Below are 19,126 nucleotides of genomic sequence, written 5' to 3' on the forward strand. Positions count from 1 at the left end.
GAACCAGGGAGCAGGGAGGCGGGAGCCATCCATGGTCTGAGGTGCTTGGGGGTGCACGTGTGGGCTCTCCGTGAGGGTGGGGTTGGCACGTTTGTAGCTCAGACACAGAAGTAGACCGGGGCGACCTGGGAGCTTGGCTGTGCGCTAAATTCACGAGAATGGAGAGTGCGCCAGGCAGAGGGCAGAGAATGGCGCAACCGACCTCGGGGCTCCATGCCAGGGAGGTGGGGCGGGAGGGGACCAGGAGCCTCAGGAAGAGGCCAGAGCGGGGAGGGCAGCGGCCGGAAGGGCGGAGGGCGGGAGGAGAGCGGGCCTGCACAGGCGCATGCTCTGCTTCCACACCTGCTGTGTCCCGCCCTCCCCACAGTTCCGAGCAGTGTGTCACAGCTGGAGTGTTTCAGCCACAGACTCTAGGGCCACCAGCACTTACAACTGGGGACACACTGCTGAGGGCAAAGGTGGGTGGGTGATCCTCATGAGGACAGACACTTTCAAATGCAGTCACAAGGCACAGACGGGCCCTGAGGCGTTCCTCCCCTGCTACTTGTCTTCCTAACTCCATCCCATTCCGACAGTGGCCGCAGAACCCCGGCATCCCGGCTCACTCCGGAGCAGCGGGGGACACCTGCCACTCCTGTAACTGACCTGCAAATGGGAGTAAGCAAAACGTTTCACCCAGAAAGGAAACAGACTGCAAGGCTTGACTTTACTGGGACTGCAAAAGACTGAAAATTCTGGTTTTCATCCCTAGCCACACACAAATAGGATGAAGTACAGTTAATAAGAAAAGAGTCCAATAATTTCACTCGGGGAAAAAAATGGAACTCCGTGGGAAAAAGACCTCTGATACTGAACTCAAGTGTACACAAACACTTTTCTCCTTCTTTTTTTCTTTCTGAGATGGGTTCTCATGCTGCCCAGGCTGGCCCTGAACTCAGTTTTGCTTCCTTCCACAGTAGCTGGGATTGCAGGTCATGGCCATGGTGGCTGGCTACTTTCTATATAAGAGGTTGCTAAAAAGGGGGAGATTTGGAAACAATGTATCTTACAGGGGTAAGAATTTAAATTGTATACTTTAAAAATTATTTTATGTGAAATTTTATGTGATATCATTCCACCTATTCTACAAACTCCTCATCAGTCTATAATATAGATCAGAAATAAGATAATTTATCTGTGATTGACTTATGTTAGTAAATCAGTAAATTGCAGATTTACTAAAAAAGATTTATAAATCAAGATGGCATGGATTGTGTCTATCAGAATGGAATTTGGTTATAGTGATTAATGGCTAAGCCAGTCTTCAATCACAGTGAATTATTTTTATGCTTTTATTTTAATGTATGTTCTGTTCCAAATAAGGGAAACTCCACAGATACTATTTACTTGGAAAGACAATTAGCTATTATTGCAGATGCCACATTAATAAATATCACATCCAACATAATAGAAAATATTACAGATAACATTGTTCAAACTCTTTGGCAAATTCATGATCCAAGGAACTATCTGTGCTTAAAACTTTTTGAAAGAATGTGGGAATCTGTGGAAAGTAGAACTATATGAAATTAAAAATTTACTATAGAATATGAAATAGGTTTGGAGAAGTGACTTGTGACTCTTAATGGAAGAAACACTTCTAAAACCTCCAATAAGGTTCCATCTGGAGATGTCTAGGTGTCTTCTAAAGCAATTAAAACCTCAATGTTTAAATTTGAAATTTAATGGAACTCCAACTCTATCCGTTAGCAAATATGATGTTCTTCCTCCCTGAAGATAGAAGCTAGTGAGAGATCAGTGGAGGTGACGTCAGAGAATTTAAACTATTTTGAGAAGGAGAGACTGCTACCCTTTGGTTGGTGATACACAGATAGATTACGACCTCCCTGTTTTCCTCCGGTGCCTCATTATCCAGTCTCCCGAGGGACACCACATTCCCATTAGGAATTTCATAGTGCTAACAGCATGCTCAGGGCTGAAGCTGAAGAGCACGCCCTTTGTCCATGGCTCAAAGCGACCGAGCACATTCCCTGCCTCCTGGGGCAGAGTATTCTCAACAGATGACAGCTCAGCAGCATCACAGCCTGGAAATGCCACATGGGCTGACCCTGGAGGTGTCATGGGGTAGCTGGTGGCCCAAGCTTGTCTCGTATGAGCTGAGGACAGAGGAGGGGGGCTGCAGGTCAGGGAGGGGGGCCTCCGCCCTGGAGAGGTGTGTACAGCTGGTCACAGGGACCCAGGCAGGGACTTCGGCTCACATCTACACTGGCATTTCCGCTGTTTTGCTGAGGCCGCAGCAGCCAAAGCTCACTACATAAGAGCCATGTGACTGCAGCCACTCGACAGGCGGGCCCATGTCAGCTTCTATCCTGGCTTCCTCTGTGTGGACCAGCAGGACCCAACAACCTACTGAATTAGTTCAGGATTATTTTGCAAAAAAAACCCCAAATCAAACCCTGCTGGGTCTGGCTGAACCCAGAGGATCCCAACACCGGCATTCAGCTCCCTTTGGCATCCCTCCACTCACCATCTGGTCCAGGCGGTCCAGCAGGCCCACGGGCTCCTGGGAGACCTGGCCTTCCATCAGCTCCAGGTGGGCCAGGGTAGAATGCAGGGATGCCTGGTTCTCCTTGGAAGCCTTTGGGGCCCATCTCCCCGGGCAGGCCTCTCTTCTCATCTGAAACCACAGCAAGCACGGGTGGCGTGAGTTTCCCGATGTGTACTGGTTGCATTGCCATTTACAGTCACAGGTCACCAGAAGGAGCAGCGGGCTTCACAGTCCAGTCAGTAAGGTGAGGTGGATGCCACTGGTGTACTTTTTGACTTTAAAAAGTTCCCCTCCTTTCCCTTCCAACAATGGCCTCTGGTTGTGACCAACTTTTGGCCACAGCTCTGCACAACTCCTGTGCTCCTTCCAACCAGCTGATGGAATCAGGCTAGTTCTCTGTGCCGGTTGGGAGTACTGTCACGTAGGTGAGGTTCTGCATAGACATCAGAACGTGCCGTGAGCTCATGACCGAGGGGCACGCACACACCTCACGGGTCTGTGCTTGTGACCGAGGGACACGCACACACCTCACGTGTCTGTGCTTGTGACCGAGGGGCACGCACACACCTCACGTGTCTGTGCTAACCGGAGCCAAGCTACTTTGAATCTGAGGCTCTGATGACACCACACCCCCCTTACCTTCATCTCCAATGGACAGGCCAGGGGGACCTGCAGGCCCAGGGTCTCCTGGCTCGCCCCGGCTTCCTGGCTCCCCATGAGTTCCTGGGAATCCTGGGTCACCTCTGGCACCTGGAACCAAGACAAGTCCCCCAGTGGGAATAAGCCTGCTATCTGTGGAGTGCAGCAGCAGCACCTTCTCACTGGGTACTTATGTGCTGAATATTCTATACACAGTGGAGGGTTCAAATGTCTGAGAAATAGGTGCTTCTGTGTTCAAGGATCTCATTCATGACCAAAGGAGGTGATGCAGGACTCCTGTTAATATCAACAATACTGAAGGCTGAAAGGACACTTGGAGTCTTTAAAGGAGGGGAAGCCTGACTTGAAGGAAGAATCTGATATTGAGGAATCACAGAGAACGAAAGTGACAGAGGTGGATGTCATTTGGAGCCCTTCCTGTGTGGGAGACTCTGAGTGGCGTCTGTCACAGCCATGAATCCACGGCCGCCGTGCGGACCCACTGCAGCCCACTTCGGCAGACAAGAGAAGGGCACCCAGCAGGGACAACAGCCACAAAGTGCGCCCAGTTTAGCCGCACTTGGCAGGACTGGGCTTGGGTGAAGGGTGCTGGGGACGGGCTAGTGGGAAGTAAGGGAACCAGCAGCTGAGCCCAAAGTTCCAGGAAGACGGAAGTGATAGCATAATAATCCTGAGGCGCATCAGGCTCCAGAGGGGAGGCCAGAGGGCTGGTTTCTCTCTCTCCGGCTCAGCACCCTCAAGGCTTCCAACATGGCTGGATAGCAGGTGGACTTCCATCCCTACTGGACAACTACCAAGTGGCATTCCTATGTCCCCCAGCTGCCCAACATGTCTTTACAATTAGGAAAGGGGAGAACAGAGAAGAAAACACAACATTTTGTCACATTGTATCACTGATTTTTGGGAAAGCCATCACTCTGTATATGATCTTTAGTTTTTTAACCTTAAAAATTCTTTCTTAAAGTGAGGCAGGATCTGTGGGTACCCTCGAGCTGAGTATATGGCTCCAGGTAAGCTCCCTGCCTCTCCTTCTGCTTGTCACACAGGGCACCTCAGGAGACTCAGTCGGCTTCCCTGTGCTTCAGTGTCTGCCTCAGAAGGATGGGCTGAGGTCATCCCACCTCCCAAGGCCATTGGGAGGAGTAAGCAAACTGACAGGTGCAAGCGGAGCCATCTGGAGCAGCTGCTGGGCACACAGTGGACACTATAAACAGTCTCTGTCATTACCAAAGGGCAAAGAGACAGAGAGCAGAGCTTCTGAGGGGATGGCCTGGTTCAGTTACCTCATAATCATTTCCTTCAGCACAAACCCCTCTCCTCTCTGCATTTTGACAAGTCCATGCAAGGCTACCTTGTAAAGATACATCCCCAACCCCTGAGGAATCTTTCCAGAGTCAACTTTTGGTTCCACCACTTTGGAATGCCCCTCAGTTACATTCCAGTCTGTCTTCCACTGGTGACGAGGGCAGTGAAGACATTTCTACATCTGCATGTGGGAAAAGATGGATCTTAAAACCATCCATCTTTCCATGTGATGGCCAGGCATACAGTTGGTGGAAGGGGGCACTGACTGGACCCTGGGTTCTCAGTCAGGGACATTTTTGATAATGCATAAGATGTATCATCAACATTAATTTGAAAATTATGTGCCCAAGGCCTCAAAAGGAGTGTTTCCATTTTATCAAGATCACGAATCCTCAATCAAGTCAAGCCAGCCACGTGTGCTAGCTTGCGGCTTTGTGTTTACAGACACTTTGGATACTGTGGGTGGGTAGGTGGGTCACAGGTGCTGAGCACAGTCCCCAAAACATGCTCAAGGATGGTTCCAGGCCCACCAGAGATATGTCTCCAGGGTGTTCCCGGGGGAACCGCTGCTGTTGGATTTCCTGACTGATATTTTAGATAGTAAAACTGGAGCCTGAGAATCACCTAGAAGTGAATTCCCAGTGGGGTGAGGGAGGTTTTCTTGCCTGGAAGGTAGTGAGGACCGTCAGGCAGAGCCAAAAGTTGGTCCCTCGTGACACCTCCCAAGTCTCGTGGGAAGCTGGGCACAAGCCTACCTCGGAAGCCTATGTTCTCAACACTTCTGTTTTGCTTGGAAAATGTCCTAAAATTTCATGACTCTGTGTCTTTGGCAGAAGAAAGTCTACATGTGATGCTAAATCATTCTGGGGAAATTTTCGTACAAACCTTTAGCCAGGGAAGGATGAGGCAAGTAGGCAGGTGGTCCTGGGGGACCCTGATCACCTGGTTCCCCCTGGAGAAAGAATAGAAGAGAGTGAGAATGGCCTTCTGGGGTCTTTCCATAATTACACATTTCCAAAGAATAAAGGCAGAGGCAGGTGTCAGGTTGGCAGGGCAACTCTTCTGATCAGTCCAACCGCAGACTGTCCCTGGGGCCACGTCTCCACTGTGTGGTGGCGAAACCTGGACGTCCTGGCTGCCAGCCAATCACCAGAGTGAACAATACAGGCACGTGCCAATTTCACTTTGAAACCCTAACAGAACACCAGCAGTGGCCAGGGGACTGTGTGTTCCACAGGTCAGGCCATCACAGCGTTGTAGTGCCATCTGAGCACCCAGCGACGGGAGCTGGGAGGGATGTGGCGGCTCCCTCCCGTGACTCCATCTGCAGGTACGGCACACATCCTCCAGGCCTGCCTGGCCCAAGGCCCTGCTCTCACAGACACATGCCAGCTCACCTCACTGTCCTCAACCCAGGGGTGCACCCCCTTGCCATCCCACGGAATTAGATAAACAAGCTGTACTCTTCCCAGAACCAGGGGCACCCCCCTGGCTTGTGATTACAAAGCCCCCCCCCCCACCCACACACAGCCTGCTGGACCACTCTGCTCCTGGGGGCAGGCCTGGTGGCCCTACATGGCACAGGGCATCCTGACCCTGGGCAGGAGAACATGTGGCTAATACTTGGCCATCTGTCTCATCTGTCCTGTCCAGGGCTGGGCACTACATGTTCCCCCTCTATTTAGGGTGGGGGTACCTCCTTCTCCAGTGGGGTGAGCAGGACATCATCAGAAGAAAAGGCAGAGGCAGGGCTCACCTTGGGTCCTCTGGGCCCATCAGGGCCTTGGTAACCATCCAGGCCTCGGCTTCCCTGCAGGAGAGACGCTTGCTTTTTATTTTGATCTCCAACACATAACTTTAAAAAGTGACCACGGCATCGTTAGAATAGCTGATCAAATTACCATTAACTGAAGGAGATCCCCTACTATCCAGTGTGGATTCCATTTCCCCTGAGTTCAGAATCTAAAATACCTTTTTAAAGTCGCTTCATTTAAACCAGGAGCCAAAGTCCAAATATGGCATTTGGCTGCCGGGTTCCTCAGTTCTCTTTTAGTTTATAAGCTTTATCTTTCTTTTATTCCTTTATCTTTTTTTTTCAGTAGCTTTTTGCTGTTGCTGTTGTGGAAAAACCTGGGCCGATCTGTGCTGCACCTGTTCTGTGTTGCTTTGGCTGTTCCCCGTGGTGCTGCATGGAGTCTGCCTCTCTCCCTGGCTCTTCTCCCACTGGTCCTTAGGGCTGGTGGGTCGGTCAGCCCCAGGAGTTGCTCAGAGGAGGCCAGCTCTTCTGCACCACTCTGTGGCATGGACGCCAGGAGCCCTGTGCTAGTGATTTGTGACAATCAGTGGGGTCGGGGTCGATGCCAATCCAGCTGCCATAAACTTCCCTCAAGATGGGTTTGAACATTATCACTTAACACCAAACACTAGTATTAAAATCTCTGGAGAATTTTCCTCTTTGTTTAAAACAACTGTAATGTTAATTTTGTTTCCTAATTTCCTTGACTATTTATTTGAAGAAGTTCACCCTGGTGAGTCCCACCATGAGGTGACAGGATGCACATCAGAGTGTCCTGAAGTCCAGACCTAATTCCTCATCACAGGCCTCCTATGGTAGTCCCCTGTCTCAGGACAGCACAGGCTGAAGCTCTGAGGACGTGTGCTCTTGGGTTCTTTTGCAGGAGATTCTGAAGTGCTGCTGCAGGCCCTGTTGCTCGGATGCACGGAGATGGGTTGATCTCCTGCTTCCTGCTGTAGACCTGTGGTTCACACTGGGAAGTCTCTTGCATGAGGTGGAGCTGAGGACTTGAGAGCAGTCAATTTCATGCTTTTCAAGGGCAGAAATAATCCAAATTAGGGAAAACCATTAGGCAGAAGTCCTCAGGAACGAGCGGAAACCAGCTGCTGGTGGAATTTATGATGACTGGACTCTTCCAAGGGAATCCGACTTCTCCAGTGTTTAAGAGCAGCTGACTGTCTCCAGTAGTCTAAACATGCCTCCTGCATCTGCCTGGCCCAGTGGGAGCCTTCCCCATGCGGAGGCCCAGAGCTCAGGGGGCTGCGGGGAGACATCTCCACCCCCAGCAGCCTGAAGGCCAGGGGAGTCTGGTGCAGGACCACAGGCTGTGAGGGTGGACAGAGAGCCCCACCTGGAGTCATGAGTCACTGTCCACCTTCCAGCAGTAGCTACCACGCGGAGCCATGGCCGACACTCATGAACGCGTACCTGGTGAGCAAGTTACTGCTGCCCACTGTGGGTAACCGCGACATCCCTGACCCCCAAATGGTTCTGATCCAGTTCACATGGTCCTGCTGACACGTGGCGGGGAGGGGACTTTCGCCAACACTACCTGCAGGTGTCATTGGCTGGTGTCCCTTCAAGGACACCAGATCTGGGTGAGCACTTTTTACAATAACTCTAGGCTGTGAAACGCTTTTGTTCAGTTACTAAATTTGCCCTAGAAAAAGAAGGGAGTCCATCTTTAACTTTTCAGGAAGGTTAATACAACCAGATCCACAAGACATTTCCCTCATCCCTTGGAGAAAGTCTGGACTAGCCAAGCTCCGTGGTAAAGCCGGGGTGATGGCTCTGGGGTGAGGCAGGGGATTCCAGATCTCCCCAGACCTGTTTGTTCTCGGGTGCCTCCTACTTCGAGGCATGGCATGTGGTAGCTTCACTCTTGTTCCTTGGAGCTGCTTTTGGTTTCTGGCTCCATTTTATTGCATAAGACCCAACCATGAGCACAGGTAAGCGTGTGCTGGGGAGGCTCGGCCCTGGAGCCGACGGATCATGTGGGGCAGATGCTCCACCATGTGGTCAGTGTCCTCAAGCTCACGATGCACCCTCTGTATACATTCTTACAGTCCAGTAAACTATTCCCTTTGCCCATTTAGCCACAGATGCCGGCATTTTCCCATGTCACCGCAACTGCAGAGAGGAAGCTCAAGGCTGGTCTGCCTTCCTCACCGCTGACCACACAGGTGGCCAGGGCCACTGGGCCTCCTGTCTCTCATGGACCTCTGGGTTCTAGGGGCAGCTATGTTGAATCACATTTTGAAACAGTGCAACTCCTTTGCCTTAGGTGCAGAGGAGCCAATCGTAACTGTGATTACACTAGCATGTGGTCAGCAATGGGGAGCTGGCAATGGCCTCTGAGGACACAGGGAGGGGCAGGGTGGGAGGCTTTCGAATGTGAAGGCCTGCTTTGGCCTCTGTCTCTTTGCAAGGTTCATCCCTTGCAGCCCTTCAGTTGGAAGCTGGCTTTTGGCCTGTGGTTGGGTGTAGTGTGGACAGCTGTTGCCCTGGTATGCTCATAGTGAATTCTGAAAATAAATGAATACACAGAGGAACTGGTTCTGTATGGACTTTCCGTATGACCTAGAGTCACATTTAAACCTGATCCAGATCCACAGTACATTTTTCACGTAACATTTTCCCCCTAAAAACCTGCCCACCAAACACATGATAAAAAGAACTGATTGGGTTACCATTGAACATTAAACGATGAAGTGTGTGTTGATCTATAAAACTATCTATCGGGGACCTCAGGCACCGAGTTGACAACCTTCCTACGAGTGACAACAATGACATAGAAGGTATGACATCCAGGGAGGAGCTGAGCAATGGAAGTCGTGGGGGAGGGATAGTGGGAAGAACTGAGAGGCTGATTGTAAAAAAAAAAAAACCCACAAGAAAAATGATGACTGATCTAAGTTCTGTGAGCGAAAGGCATACCTATGCTACTGTAAACACAGGGAAAGGCTTAAATGCTGCTTCTTTTCTGCCATACTATGCTTATTTGAAGGACCTTTGTAAGAGTCTCAGGCCCAGAACACACTTCTACGCAGCACACTTACTTTCTGTCCTGGGGATCCTTTCTCTCCATCAAAGCCAGGAGGACCCTAGGTTGAACAGAAAATAAGCAATTAACAGCTCAGAATATGCAATACTTGAGGATTAAAGCAACCAAACTCAACACCAAGTACAAGTCACCCAATACAATTCTCCCCTCTTTGGAAGGCAGGTGGGGTTGGTTGTGCAGAGAACTGACTATGGTCAGAAGGGATCCCTTAGAGGAGCAAGCCACCTTTCCTACAAGAGCTTCCCAAACCAGCTGGAGACCTCTTTTCTAAAGGGGAGGTCACGCTGGCTATACCTTCATTCAACGTGCTTAAGGAAGCACAGGAAACCCACACTGTGCGCCAGTGTTCTGTAAGTCTCTCTTCTTATCTTGGAGACCATGTCTTTTTAGCGGCAGTGACTGCCAAATAATCAGCAAGAACCCTCTTTCTCTTCTTCTTGGGCCTGGGGCTCTGACCGTATTTCCCCCCCTGAGGCTAGAACACACCCGCCCACAGCACACCACGTCCTCCCTCCTGTGGCTTTCAGGGTGCCTCTCTGAAGGTGGCCTCTGCCTCTCATAGCAGGATCTTTTTGTCCTTCTTCCTCTTGTTTTATTTATTTTTTATTTTTTGGTACTGGGTATTGAACCCAGGGGTGCTTAACCTCTGAAACACATCCTTAACCCTTTATATTTATTTAAAAAATTTTGAGGGTCTTGCTAAGTGCGTAGGCCCTCACTAAGTTGTTAAGGCTGATCTTGGATTTGAGGTCCTCTTGCCTCATCTTCCTGAGTTGCTAGGATTACAGGCTTGCACCGCAGCATCAGTGACATATTTTTGGTAGTGCTGGGCGTGTAGGGAAGCACCTGCTGCCAAATTACACGGCCCTTTTAAATTTGTTTTGAGACAGGGTCTTGCTGAGTAGCCCTGAACTTGTGATCCTCCTGCCTCAGTAGCTGAGAATTCAGGTGTGTGACACCACACCTGGCACTAGGGACATTCTTGTCGGACTCTGGGGCAATCAAAGATCCGGACACTACATTTTTGGTTACCAAAGACTGAAAGAGCCTAAAATGAGCACAAATGCTGTGGGTCTTGTTCCCTCCCTCCAGGTGGGGCTTAGTGCTGGGCGAAGGTGAAGAGTGGGAGGGGCCATGGGCTGCGGGGATGACCGTCCTGGGGCTGGTGACCAGCGAGGAGCCTGTGTGTGCGGGGACAGTGGGAATGTCTGCACTTTTGCTCTCTTTTGCCATGAGCCTAAAACTGCTCTAGAAAAATAACGTCTATTCGAAAGCCAAACAGAGAGACAGTCTCCGTCCTGAAACCCAGCTCACCCGTGGTCCTGAGAAGCCGACGATGCCCTCCTCGCCCTTCAGGGAGACGCCCTAGGAGAGAGCAGAGGAAGGTGACGTGCTGCCCTTGCCAGCTCCAGCCCACGTCCTCCAGGGACACGCAGGTGCAGGGAAAGCCCCCGAGTGCGCCCGGACGGCACTGCCACACTGCCCAGTAAGTGATGACCAGGGAGAATCGGGACGCCCCGCCCCCAGCACGCCAGTCTGCCTTGCAACTTCAAACGAGGTTGACTAGCCAGGGCTCATCGTGCAAAGGGGAAGGTTCTAAAAACGTTTTCTGGGAAAAGTGTGACAGTGAATACTACTTCCTTGCCTAGATACGCGGAGGACAGCTCAAGAGCATGTGGGCTGTGAAGCCCCGGCTCGTTCCATCTCTCCAGAGGGAGCCCGGGCACTACAGGGGAAGGCGCTGGCCACTGAGCTTACCTTTATGCCTGGCTCCCCCCTGCTCCCCTTTTCACCCTGTGGAGAGTATGAAGAAGAGGTACTTACTGGTTTGCAAGCAGCAATATTTGAAACTTGATCAAGAGTATGCAGTGAAAAGTATTTAATGAAACTTCAAATCATCTCTACAAATTAACTGCAGCCACCAGCTCTCAAAGTTTGCAGCTTCAAAAATCAAATGGAAAAAGTGTTTTTCCAGAATTTCACAAGATACATCAAATCATGTCTGATTTCTAACATGACTGAAAAGTTGTCTGTCTTCCATCCGTGAGGTTTCTTCTATCACTCATGAGTGACAGGTATGTCAGCATCCGTGTCAGGGTCACCCCCCCCTCCCCCCCGCATCAGTGGCACAGAAGGAGGGCACACCCAGGGAAGAGCCCAGTGATGACATTCATTTGAATGAGACAGAATCAGGAAAGCCCTCTGAGGAAAGATGCACTTGGTAAGTATTAAAATCTCAAGCAAAAGTGGCTTTAGGAAGCAATGTGGATTTCATTTGCTCTCTTTTTGACTGGTGAGGTCCTTGGTCCCTGGGTCTCCTGACAATGCTTGGGCTGCTGTAGCTCACGACTGCCCCCTGCAGGTCGGCTTGGAAGCCACCTCCTCCTCTTGGAGGGCTGAGCACCTCAGCTTGGCAGACCTTCCGGCCCCTCCTCAGCCCTTGGGTCTGTTTAACTGCACGGGGACCTGCCCACTACCTCCGGGCCATGTTCATAAGTGCCCAGGGACACGGCTGGCTAGATTGGCTCCTTCCCTAAGTTAGCAGTCCTGCTTGCCAGTCTCACCTGACCCAGGACCAGACCTCCTCATGTTGCTGGGGAGCTCAGGATTGTATTCTATTGGAAAAGCAAAATTTCCATGTTGGGGCTTGCATTCAGGCCCCTGTGTGGTTTGGGTCGCACACATGAGCCCCGGGCGCGAGCCCTCTTGCTCTGCTCCAGCTCCCCTGCATCCCCTTGACCCTGACAGGCAGGCTTGGAGAGTCCTGCCTGAGCCCGGGGTCAGGGAGAGCAGAGCACATCTTCCATTCCAGACTCGGAGCGTGTTTTTAGTTACACGAAGTGCTAAAGAAGTAGAGGGAAAGCATCAGAAAACTGACTGACTCAGGAAAAAAGTGCTTCAGGACAGCTAAGAAGAAAGCAGCTTTCGTTTCTGAGTAACAGGCCATTCGGCTCAGATGGTTCTGTGATCCTGGCTTTGAACTGTGCTACGGCCGTTAACCTGGCCTACATCTGAGGCTCCTGTAGTAAGGCTAGGTCTGTGTCTTCTCAGTGGTTCTCAGGTGACGTTGAAGCCACAATTGTTTGAGCTGACGAAGGGCGAAGCCGTTTCTGGCGGCCTGGTAACCGTCTGGAAGCCTCGAGGATGTCCCGGGAGGGCCTGGCGGGGTGGCCTTCTACACTTGGGATGGGACTGACTACAGCTGAAGGAAGTTGCCTTTTTCCCTCTCTTTTTCTCTAGTTGCCTTCCTTACCTTATACTGATCCAGGTGGATGGTGGTCCTGGTGGGTCCCACGATGGGATGCGTGGTGTCTGACGGGATCCCATTGGGTCCTGGCAGTCCTATGTCACCCTGTGTGTTCAGCAAGATGGTCATTGTGAGTTGGAAGAAGGGCAGGAAGCTCGAGCAGCCGCACGCCCACCACAGCCTGCTTCCCATTTTTGCATGTTGCCACGTGTGTACCTACTTGGCCGTTTCAATAACCATAAAATAAAATGATCGTAACAACATAATCCTAAAATCAAATTTGTCTTCCTACTTTCACTAGTCGTTGTTCAGCATTTATGCATCAAAACTGCTGGATTGTCAAGTTGAGGGCTCCTGATGTCAACCACTACTGTTCACCAAGACTGACCCCAAGACACAAGAAATGCCTGAGAAATTTGTTACCACTACTTCACCAGCTACAGGGGTTTTTACATAATAAAACACTGTCTTGGATAAATATATCATCTCAAGTTTGAGCCCAGCGATCACCAATAGAAATGTCAGCAAACTGAAATGATGTATCAGCTGCCAAAAGCAGCACTCTACAATGTATTTTGAACATTCATTAACATATCTTTTAAATACTGAAAACTGTTCCTCTCCTTAGTCTATTGGGACCTTGGTATTTTCACTAGTGATTTGAATTAGCTCTTCCTAAATCATAGACATTAACTTCATTTCCACTGTATCTAATGATCATTCTCTCCTCCCATTAATGATTTATTCCCAGATTTTTCTTCCTTTTATTTTGTTATCTTGGTGTGTATTTCAGTGTATGGGAAGCAATGTGATTTTGCTTGCTCTGTTTTTGCTCCTGCCAATGCTGCCATGTCCCCTGGTCCTGAGATGGCTCCGTGTCCCCTCCGGTCCTTGACTGAGTCCCCTCAGTCCTCTCAGTCACCCTGGGTTTCCCACGTTAGAAGAAACTTTTAGTAAATGCCTTTGTTTTCCAGCACTGAAGGTGGACTGGGGTCACAGCTCTGTATCAGAGGCTGAGGCCACCTGGACAACTCAGGTCGTGGCCCACTGATCCGTGACCACCATGAGAACCTGCCCTAGATGGTGGTCGCCTCCCATGCAGCAGACAGCTCCCTGTCTCCACGCCAACCTTGGTAACTGCGATGGCTGACCTCCATGTGCAGGCTGCATGCTGCCGTGCAGATCTACCGGGGTTGCTTACCTTTTCACCCTTTTCTCCATAGAAACCCAGTCCTCTGTTGCCCTGGAAAGATCAATGGCTCTTGTGAATTTTTAAAAGTCAATAATCACAGTGAAGTAAATCTATGTCTTTAGAAAAAGAAACCCAGGACCTGCCTATGTGCAACGTTACTGAGTGACTGCACTCGCAGGGGCTCTGGCTTCGGCTCCCAGGAGCCACTGACGCTGCAGGTCCTCGACCAGGGCTCAGGGATGAGGAGCCGAGGGTGGGGGCTGTTCTGACTCTCACTCCGGAGTTCACTGCCTCTCCAGGGGACAGCGCCTCCTGGAGACTCCAGACCCAGAGAGCAGCCCTTCATCCCTCCTGTCCATATCTGAAGGTCACCTTTTTCTTATCTTTTTCCCATTTTGGTAAAATCATTCTCATTTCATATGAACATTCCCTATCTTTTTAGGGGATTTAAAATCAACCTAAATTTAACGACTTAGGTGATTCTTTGGGTTTTCGTCAGCTTCGGTTCTCCCTTTGCCTAAGAGGCGGAGTCAGGCCCCAAGTCAGCTGGTATTTAATAGCCCCAAAGTGGAGCAGCCTCGTGGGGAACTGGCCCACCCGGCGCCTGGGAGCGGAAACGTGAGGAGCCACCCGCGAGTGCACACACATTAGAGACTCGGCACTCTCTCTAATGCTAGTTTGCTTCTAAACAGCTGCGCCTCGTTCCCAGGGTCTCCGTCTTCCCACAGTGAGAAGGGTCATGCGGAGCCTCTCCAGTCTTTCTCTCTGCAGTCCGCCATCCACCCCCTCCCATGCCCAGACCTTTTCTGAAAATAAAAACAAAGCCTTTAATTAATTTTTGCTCTTTGCTTCTTTCCCACCTGGCTGGGAGCAGAAATCAAAGCACAGAAAAGAGGCCTGGCTAGATCAGAAGACCATTTGGGTCCCCCGTGGCCCTCTCTGCCTCCAGGGCTGGCTGTCAGTCTCCAGGAAGTGACCTGGCTGGGGTGAGGATTTGGGTCCCCATGGCCCTCTCTGCCTCCAGGGCTGGCTGTCAGTCTCCAGGAAGTGACCGGGCTGGGGTGAGGATTTGGGTCCCCATGGCCCTCTCTGCCTCCAGGGCTGGCTGTCAGTCTCCAGGAAGTGACCGGGCTGGGGTGAGGATTTGGGTCCCCCACAGTCCTCTGCTTCCTGGCTGGCTGTCAAAGTCACCAGGAATGACTGGCCGGGTGGGGAGGGCTGTCTGCTGCAGCCAGTGGAGATCTGAGGCCCGCGGCTGAGCTGGGCTTGGCGGGTGCTTCCTTACTGCCACCCACCAGCTTCTGCTGCCGCTGCTCTCGGCCTGGGCCTCCCACCCTGCTCAAGGCTGTGGCCGGCTGGTGAGTCCAGTGGCCTCAATAAGCACCAGCTCCAGCCAAAAGTCTTGTCAGAGGGGATGGAGGTTGGGGGCGAGGGGTGGCGGCCGTGTCACCCGCTGGGGCGAGATGGGATTTCGGGTGAGCTGGGTGGGACTGCGAGGCGGGCAGGCCCTGTCTGGAGGCGGGGCAGAGGCAGCTCTCAGATGGCTCCCGCCACCCCAGCGTTTCTGATCCACGCTTCCTCACCCACCTCTTCCAGGTGGACCCTCACCCAGCTTGCCCAGCTCAGACGGACCCTGTTCTGTCCTCCCTTCTAACAAGCCCCCTGGCTGGGTGCGCTTCCACCAGCCTAAAACCTGCTGGGAGCAACACAGCACGGCTGGGGCCCTGAGGACTCGGGCAGCCCTGGGTCCGTCCCTAGGGCTCTCAGACTCCAGCGACAGGCGTCGTTCCCAGCCCCCCACGGCACATACAGCTACGTCCTGCCCACTCCCCAAAATCAGCACTGACAGACATCTCGAGCTGCCCCTGGGTTGCACTGCTGCACGTTTCCGGGCCCTAATCATCAGGGCAGTTTCCACAGAGCATCAGGAATGTGCTCACGGACCAGCGCACAAGCCACTGGCCATCCTCACCTGTGGAATGGGCCCACTGGCCCTGTGCTCACGGTCAAACAGTAAGTCTTAAAAACCCACATACTTACTTTCATAATAATCTAAGCAATAAGTAGTTGCCAACCAAAGTTCTATGGCAAACACGCATGCACGCCTAGCCAAGCCCCTCCCTTGCCCTGGTCCCCAGCAACTTACTGGCTGTCCTTTTGGTCCAGGGGGTCCAGGTGGTCCCTGCACAAATAAAAAGTCATCTGTGAACTATTTTCTTCATCCCAGGGCCCGAATGACATCTGCTGGAAGCCATGGGATTGCCATTTACTGCTGACCTGGAATACACACTCAGAGGACCCCCACCTGTGTCTGAGGGACGCAAGGCTGGAGATGGACATGCCGCACGTTCTCAGGACCTGCCACTGTTGCCAGTTGGCTGTTCCTGGTTTGCTTTGTATGTCTGGGGCTTTGACTTCGCCCGTGTCCTCGCTGTGTCTGCTCTGATCCCTTTGTGAGGTCCCAGCCCTGGTGACTCTAGCCATGGCTTCCATAGGACACTGGCTCCTTGCGGGCCAGCAAGTGTTCTTGGTCAGGATGAAGCCAGAGGCAATTCAGCAGGCTGAGGCTCCGCTGCGAGCCTCGCGCTGCCCCTCCCTGTGAGTGCTCGGTGTCAACCTCATTCCTAACGTGGGGCACCTGAAACACTCTGGAGGGCTGGGGAGGGAGGCCGGGGCGGGCAGGGACCGCAGACGGTTTTCACAGACGTGAAGCTGTCAGATCAGACCTGCTGGGGCCTCCTGCGGTTTCCGACTTCTCAGGACTGTGTGTGTGAAGACTAACACCCCAAACCACGCAGGTGTGCGGCGCGGCGAGTGAGCCCCGCCTCCGCGGTGGAGGAGGCTGCCCGTGACCTGCACCCGCTCGCCTGACTTTCAGACGGAGGCGACTTGCCATTTCACAGCACCAGGTGAGATTTTAATTGTGAGAACAAAAGCTATTGTTATCATGTGTTATGGTCTGAGGGGAATTATGAGTCCCCCTCACCCACTGTCGGTGAGAGTGACTCTTCCCAAGTATCCTCGTCTCCTTTCCTCTCAGGCTCTGCCAGGAATGGAGGCCACACTGGCCTCTGGCTGGAGTGTTCGTGTCCTGTGAGAAGGTCCCTTTCACTGGAGCCCAAACCCTCCTTGTCGGATACCAGGCCTGTGTGTCTTCCTGCTAAAAACTCTGGAGGGTGCGAAAGTTGGAAACCTCCTTGGGGTGCGGGGCATCCTGTGGGCCACACGCACGGGGCGCAGCAGCCTCCTGCATTTGGTCACCATACTGCAGGGGTGAGTTCAACAGCCCCTTCAGGGGGCGTGAAGGCCACTGTTAATGACATCGAGCGTCCTGCCTGCTGCGATGGCCACACCAGGTCTGATATGCCTGCTGCACCAGGCCTGGCCTGGGAGGAGCCCCGTTCCTCCTTACTGACCTGTGGGACTTTGGCCCACTTTGCCCTTTGTCACATGGCAGGCATGGGGCTGGGAGAGTTTGTGCACAAATGGAAGGGCACCCGTGGAACCAAGCCCAAATTGGACAAGGTTGGCAGTGAGCCAAGGCTGGTCCTTATTCTTCAACCTCAAGATTAGCAAAACGTACGCAAGAATGGCCTGCTCTGAGTTGATGACTCCCACCGGGACCAGGTGCCACAGGTGCTCCACGGAGCACTGGCTGCATGGGCAGTTGAACAGGGGCCTCTGAGGATGGCCGGACAGGCTCGGGTGTGAGCATGCAAGAGGTACTTACCGGTCTTCCGGGGGCTCCAACAGGACCCATTGGCCCTATAGGCCCAGGGCGGCCAGGAGGACCCTGTGGACAACAAGAGGGTGTTCTGAAGAGGCCAGCTGGGCGTGGAGGCCTGAAGTTCTTAGAGTTTTGCTTGGAACACTCTCTAATAAAAGTAAAGCTTACCTGGAATCCAACCAGTCCAGGCTCTCCAGGTTCACCCTGTTGGCGAGGAAAGAATTGTTACCGCTGTTCAGCAGCGTTACGTTGTTCTGTTTCACTGCTGAGTGGGAGGGCAGCCCTCTCAGGACTCAGGGACGTCCATTAGCTACCGTGCGGCCTGGGGCGTGGGGTACGGGCAAAGAGCCCACCTGCAATTACTGCAGGGGGACAGCGTCCCGACGGAAATGACTTCAAGCTCCTCACGCCTCTGCGGCGTTCCCTACTCTGTGGATTCTTTCACAGGGTCACTCTCACACTCTTTCAACTTGGTACTGAACTGGCCCGAGAATTTACACTGGATTGCTTAATTCCGTCTCCCATCCGAGGCAAACATACCCTGTATTTGTCGCGGTCCTCTTTAGACAGTGCATAAGGTTCACCCTTCTGTCCTTTGGGTCCTTGGGGCCCCTAAATTAGCAGATATGTCATAAAAAGAGAAACAGAGAAGTCTGTTAATACTGAGTACAGCTCTAGCGATCTGTACGACCAAGCGGTGGCTTCTGGAGGCAATGCCTGATTGTCCCTGTGGTCTGCAGGTCACCCAAGCACCAGCCCTGTGTCCAGCACCTCTTGCTGGTCCCTGTGGTCTACACCGGCGACCTGAGCCCCAACCTAGTGTCTGGCACCTCCTGAATATCCCGGGTCTATGCAGGTGACCCTGAGCACCTGCCGCGTCCAGCAGCAAGAGTTAGGCTTTCAGTTCCACGCTTATCGTGTGTCTTTCCTCGGCGTTAAATGGAAGTGCTTTATAGATGTAACTTACTTTCAAAAACCCAAATGAATCCTCTCTGCACTCACCCCCAGCATGCCACGAGGTGCTTTCTGGGTGATGATACCCTGGCTTCCTGTGGCATTAGTGTCCTAATGGTATTAACACAGGTGTGCTCCAGGCCCTTTGCAGGAGAGAGGCTGTGTTATCTCTACAAATAGACTTGTGTCCGGGGTAGACATGTGCCCCCATGTGCGTGCACAAACGTCTTTTAATACCTGTGTATGCAGTCAACATTTAACAGTGATAGGAATGTTTCTTGGTCATGAAATGTATCTCAGAATAGAGTGAAAATGATGTAGCTCACTGAAAAGCTGAACCACAGAAACAAGAAATAGCCCATGAGGGACTGAAGACAGAGAATGAGGCGATTCTTGTGACTGGCCTCAGGACAAAGACTGGCAAAGACCATTCACAACTTCCCCTCACTTTAAAAGGTCTTAAAAATAAAAAGCCTTAAAAATGTCTTCAATTTGTAAGAGTTTCATGATAAAAATGAGATATATCCTACTGAAAAAGCATTTCAGGATTCTTGGCAAGGATCCTAAAAATTGAATGAGGCCAGGAGATGGACAGTTCCATGAAGTGCCTCCACTGGAAAGCCAAGCCTGGTCC

The 19,126-nt window shown here is 51.9% G+C and overlaps 1 protein-coding gene across 1 annotated transcript in view; it reads right to left on the minus strand.

The window, feature by feature from the left end:
• Col4a2 (collagen type IV alpha 2 chain) overlaps positions 1-19,126 on the minus strand; it is a 151,660-nt gene that overhangs the window by 35,289 nt on the left and 97,245 nt on the right. The window contains exons 8-20 of the mRNA XM_047552910.1: positions 18,079-18,150; positions 17,707-17,742; positions 17,542-17,604; positions 15,958-15,993; positions 13,821-13,862; positions 12,626-12,724; positions 11,131-11,166; positions 10,687-10,737; positions 9,368-9,412; positions 6,270-6,323; positions 5,399-5,465; positions 3,188-3,298; positions 2,528-2,677 (exon numbers count right to left, since the gene is read on the minus strand). Coding sequence (XP_047408866.1) covers positions 2,528-2,677; positions 3,188-3,298; positions 5,399-5,465; positions 6,270-6,323; positions 9,368-9,412; positions 10,687-10,737; positions 11,131-11,166; positions 12,626-12,724; positions 13,821-13,862; positions 15,958-15,993; positions 17,542-17,604; positions 17,707-17,742; positions 18,079-18,150 — 862 coding nt within the window. The remainder of the gene's footprint in view (positions 1-2,527; positions 2,678-3,187; positions 3,299-5,398; positions 5,466-6,269; positions 6,324-9,367; positions 9,413-10,686; positions 10,738-11,130; positions 11,167-12,625; positions 12,725-13,820; positions 13,863-15,957; positions 15,994-17,541; positions 17,605-17,706; positions 17,743-18,078; positions 18,151-19,126) is intronic.

This window comes from Sciurus carolinensis, chromosome 5, assembly GCF_902686445.1.
Source record: "Sciurus carolinensis chromosome 5, mSciCar1.2, whole genome shotgun sequence".
Classification (NCBI taxonomy): domain Eukaryota; kingdom Metazoa; phylum Chordata; class Mammalia; order Rodentia; family Sciuridae; genus Sciurus; species Sciurus carolinensis.